The 4971-nt window shown below is 34.0% G+C and overlaps 2 protein-coding genes across 2 annotated transcripts in view; one reads left to right on the top strand and one right to left on the bottom strand.

Moving 5' to 3' along the window:
* The window catches only part of CBG15798, a gene marked incomplete at both ends in the record, with an annotated part of 4181 nt that extends 3597 nt beyond the window's left edge, over nt 1-584 (top strand). Inside the window, 2 exons of the mRNA XM_045243407.1 lie at nt 201-389; nt 471-584. Coding sequence (XP_045095800.1) covers nt 201-389; nt 471-584 — 303 coding nt within the window. The remainder of the gene's footprint in view (nt 1-200; nt 390-470) is intronic.
* Nucleotides 585-773: 189 nt separating this feature from the next.
* Nucleotides 774-4301, bottom strand: CBG15797 (the record flags this gene model as incomplete). Its single annotated transcript, XM_002640855.1, has 6 exons — nt 774-875; nt 950-1104; nt 3058-3184; nt 3226-3445; nt 3762-4030; nt 4203-4301. The coding sequence occupies 6 exons, from the start codon at nt 4299-4301 to the stop codon at nt 774-776; spliced, it is 972 nt and encodes a 323-aa protein (XP_002640901.1).
* Between the last annotated feature and the right edge of the window lie 670 nt (nt 4302-4971).

Below are 4971 nucleotides of genomic sequence, written 5' to 3'. Positions count from 1 at the left end.
CGGAGATCTGATATCTCGCCCTGTGGTGGAATTCTTAAAATGTCGTAGGCCTTTGCGTTTTCTCAGTAGAGCGCATTTTCATAATCGAATTTTCGAATTTAACGGAATCAGGGCGTGTTTGTACTCATTTTGAAGCTCAAAACCTCTAGCTTTCAAATAGGTTCTTTATTTTCTGAGAAAATCAAAGTATAAACTTTCAGATTGAAGATTCGATTCGTCGAATTTCGGAATGTCATGAGGAGTTGGGCAAGCTGTGCGCAGAAGCTGGCCTAAAAGGGCAAAAAGCGACGAGAGCCGCCGAGAATTTCACCTGGAATTTGAGATTGTTGAAAGCGCAGCTCAATTTAATGAATAAGTCCCAAGAGGAGGCACAGGATGTTGTTACTCAGGTAATTTTAAGAAAAAAAAATTCAACAAAATTTTTTTTTTGAAAAATTTGAAATTTCCGAAAAATCTGGAATTTTTTCCAGGTTTTCGACACCGGAGGCGTGTTGGGAGTACTGTCACAGAAATTGCTCATCCGAAAAAATGGGCGGAGATTCTCCAGAGTCGTCGCTGATCCAACTAAAGATTCTGTGCTTTGAAATAATTGAATTCTCAAAATTTTGAATTTTTGAATAAAAAAAAATTATGAGCTTGCATTTTTTTTTTCTTAAAAAATCCCTTTTACCATATGTATGTTTATTATTGTGTGTCTTTTTTCTTGCAATAAAATATTAATGAAATAATTAATTAATTAATTTCGCAATTAAGAAAAAATAATTAGAGACCAATTAAGATTTTCCATAAATGCCAAAATCGTAATTAGGCATACCCATCGAAAAACTATCCAGGTACGCTTTATGATGTGTCAGTGGGCGGGATGAGAATTTGATCTGAAAATAAAAAAAAATGTGAAAATTTGAAATTATGAAAAAAAACTTTTTTTGAAAATTTAAAAAGTTGTTACCTCTGGTTGATTTTGCATCCGAGCAATGTAGGCGCCAATTTTCGGATAATGAAGACCCGGAAAATATCGGAATTGAGAATTTTGAGTCATTGTTAAAAGTTGGAGACGTTCCAAAAATGGCCAGATGAGATAGTCGGCGTAGCCGGGTTGACGACCTTAAAAGCGGAATTTAGCGAATAAGACATTATCATTAGAGCGCGTTTCAAAACTGACAAAAAATTATAAAAAATTGAGACATTTTGGCACAAAAATCACTTTTCTATCTTGAAAACTAAGCAAGTTATGAGTGAATTCTCATTAGAGCGCATTTTCTTCGAAATTAAAAATGTTTCAAATGTAGTCATGTTTAAACTCATTTTGGAGCCTATAAAATTTCCAACACATTGGTACAAAAATAATTTCTCAGGCGCAAAAAATAAGCAAGTCATGACCGAATTCTCACTGGAGCGCGTTTTCTTCGAAATTCAAATTTCAGCGAATTTAGTCATGTTTATACTCATTTTGAAGCTTATAAAATTTCTTACGCTTCCATGAAAAAATCAATGTTGGTTATTTTGGATTTTAAAGAAAATTTTGGATTTTAATAAAAAATTTGGATTTTTAAAAAAATTTTGGATTTTAAAAAAAATTTGGATTTTGAAGAAAATATTGGATTTTAAAGACCTTGAAAAACTTTAAAATCCAAAAATTTCGTGCGATGAAATTTTCATCATAAATTGTGGTCAGTGTTCTTCCTGGCTGTACTTCGCTGTAATCAGCATTTGAAAAACTGATTTACCGTCGTTTCCAGACATTTTAAAGTTTTCAAATTATTTTGGATTTTAAAGATTGTGGGAAAATGTTGAGACTAGAGACAAGCTTGATAGGGTTCCGAAGGTTTTAACTTTTTAAATATTTATAGCTCACATCTTGTCGGGAACCCAGGATCGAAGGGTACATTTAAAAAAAGGCTACGCTGAGGGTACAAAGGTTCAGAGGGCAAACGGGATCTTAGGTGAAAGTCGTTATAGCTTAAGCCTATGATTTAGAGCGAAAGCTAAACAGTCAGTAGGGAAAATTGTGTTCGCCCTCCCGCATGTACCACAAAATCCCATGTATGCTAGGAATCAATATACTCTAAGAACTAGAGGTACCCTTTCCCGATGTGCCCTTGGATACTGGGCCGTTGAAAACATGTCAAACACAGCCAAATGTTTTAAAGTTGATGTCAAATGGCAGTGTTCCAGTGGAAGGAAAACAAGACATTTCAGCCTAAGCCTTTAAATTGAACAAAAAAAAAGAACATTTTGAAAAAAAGATTTAGTGAAAAAAAGGTTTTTTTCATTGATTTGATTTTCAGTACTTCATTAACTAGAAATGTTTCAGAATACTTTGTCCTTTGTTTGAAATTATAGGCAGAAGGTGTTTTTATGAATCTTTTCTGAATTCTTTAAAATCCAAACATTTCTTTAAAATCCAAAATTTTTCTTTAAAATCCAAAATAACCAACTAGAGCCAAATCAATTGTCTAGTGAAAAACATATGCAAGTTATGAGTAGATTCTCAGTGGAGCGCATTTTCTTCGAAATTAGAATTTTTGCAAATATAGTCGTGTTAATATTTATTTTGAAGCTTATGATATTTCCTACAAATTGATCTGAAAATCATTTGTCGTGAATAATAAGCAAGTTATGGATAAATTCTCATTGGAGCGCGTTTTCTATAATGTTTCAAACCTGAGCAATCCTAGTCATGTTTATACTCATTTTGAACCTTTAGAAATTTTCTACAGTTTGGCACAAACATCACTTTGCTAGCTCAAAGAATGAACAAGTTATGAGTAAATCCTCATTGGAGCGCATTTTCTTCAAAATTCAATTTTTGCTAATGTAGTCGTGTTTATACTCATTTTGAAGCCCACGACATTTTCTACAGATTGGCACAAAAACCAACTTTCCTAGCGCAAAAACTGAGCAAGTTATAGGTAAATTCTCATTAGAGCGCGTTTACATCAATTTTTCAAACATAAGCAATCCTAGTCATGTTTATACTCATTTTGAAGCTAAATTTGCGCCAAATCGAATAATAAGTGTTACAACTGAGAAAAATCAAAATTCAAAAAAAGTTACCTCCATAAAACGAGTCTCTCAACAAATTCTCGGCATTTCTGAGAGCACTATGCACATTCATATCGTTTTGTCGTTGTGCCTGCTGATTGCTCATACTACTGTAGAACTCGAATAATGCGTTCATTATCTGAAAATTAATATTGTTTTCTGAATTTTCAACAAACTCACCGGTGACAATCGTTCCACTAGAATTTTTTGATGTGCCTTCTCAAAGGCATCTCTCGGGAGTACTGTAGTTGTTGGGAACAGCTCATCCAGGTATTCCACAATCACATTAGATTCCCAAACCACTTTTCCATTAATTTCCAGTGCTGGGACTCTTCCGATTGGAGATTTCGCCAAATACCAGTTCGGACTACGGTCAGGGTTCACATTCACCACTTCTACTCTAAAAAATTGAATTTTCGTTTGAAATTGGTTTAGAAAATGTTATAATTTACTCAAAATGTTTGACTATTGAGCATAAAATGCCAAAAATTGAAAATTCCTTTTCAAAATGCCTAACACTTTTTTAATTTTTCTTCAAATCAATTTTGAACTTGATATTCTTACTCAGCTCAACAAGATCTTCAAAATGAGTATGCTTGATTTTGCAAAATTTAGAAAGTGCGCTCTACTGAGAAAGTTCTTGTATCTCAGCCCGTTGTAAACCGTTTTTGATGATTTGTATATCAAAATGAAGAAAATTCAAAAACAAAACTCACGGAATGTTTTTCTTAGCCAAATAGATAAGAACTCGCTGAGCATATGGACAAAATCTCATGCTATACAATCGATAGTTCCCGGGTGTAAGAGGCGGCTCCATGCTTCCAGGATGGAGAGTTTGAGAATTTAGGCCTCGAATGTTTGAACCAACTGAGGAATATGAATTAAAACGAATTGGGACAGCCGCAGATGATGGAGACGGTGCTGGTGGTGGGACCGATCGATATGAGACGAATAGTTTTTTGTTTGGCAGATGGTAGTCATTTGGCTGGAAATTTTTGGATTTTGAGATTTCCAGGAGAGTTAAAATATAAAAATTCAAATTTTGCACAAAATTTTAAATTGGAAAAGTGAAAAAATTCAAAAAACAAATGCAGAAAATTTCAACAAAAAAAATGAGCAAAAATTGTTTTTTTTTAAATTTTCCAAAAAAAACCTACCACTGCTGGATAGGCCTGATCAATGGCCACAGCGGCCAGCTGTGTCAAAAATTGCATACATAATGCTGCTGATGTGGAGCAATTCCCAGGTAGAACCATCTGAAATTTTTCTGAAATTTTTTGGAAAAATAAATTTCCAAAAAAAATTGTTATTTGGAATTTTTCAGGTTCAAAGCAAAATAAAGATCAAAAACTACAAAAGTAGAAGAAATTTCTACAGTAACCCATCCAAAAAGTGTTCAAAAAATCAAAAAATGCTCCAAAAATGGGCGAAAAAAAAACATAGAAAAATACATAAAGTGTCCCCCTTGGAGTCTAAGAAACACAAAAAGCGAGAGAGCGAGAGATCAGAAGAGACGCAGAGAAGGAAAAAGAAGAAAAACTTGGAGCATTTTGGTGCTCTCCCGGGAGCCCCTCTCCTCCTCCCGAGAAAAAAGAAAACCACTTGTTTTTTCTCTGCGTCTCTCAATTTCGCGTACTCTCTCGTTTTCAAATATCTCATATTTGTTCTCTGACCACTTTGTATGTGCTCCATCTACAAGCTTCACATGTGTCGGCAGAAAAATTAAAAATTTCATTAATGTTCGAAAATCGAAAAAAAAACTTTAAAATTCCAAAATATCAATTTTCCACCTTTTTTGAGCATTTTTCAAAAAATTGACACAAATGGCTCCGTGGGATTTTCGATAGCAATCTAACGACCCGGGTTCGATTCCACTCGGTGGGAAATCTTTTTTTTGCTTTTTTAAAGACATTTTCAAACTATTCC

The sequence above is a fragment of the Caenorhabditis briggsae genome (genome assembly GCF_000004555.2).
Source record: "Caenorhabditis briggsae complete genome, chrIII, whole genome shotgun sequence".
In the NCBI taxonomy this organism is placed as follows: Eukaryota; Metazoa; Nematoda; class Chromadorea; order Rhabditida; family Rhabditidae; genus Caenorhabditis; species Caenorhabditis briggsae.
The sequence above is the reverse complement of the archived record's forward strand: the minus strand, read 5'-3'. Positions and strand labels throughout refer to the sequence as shown.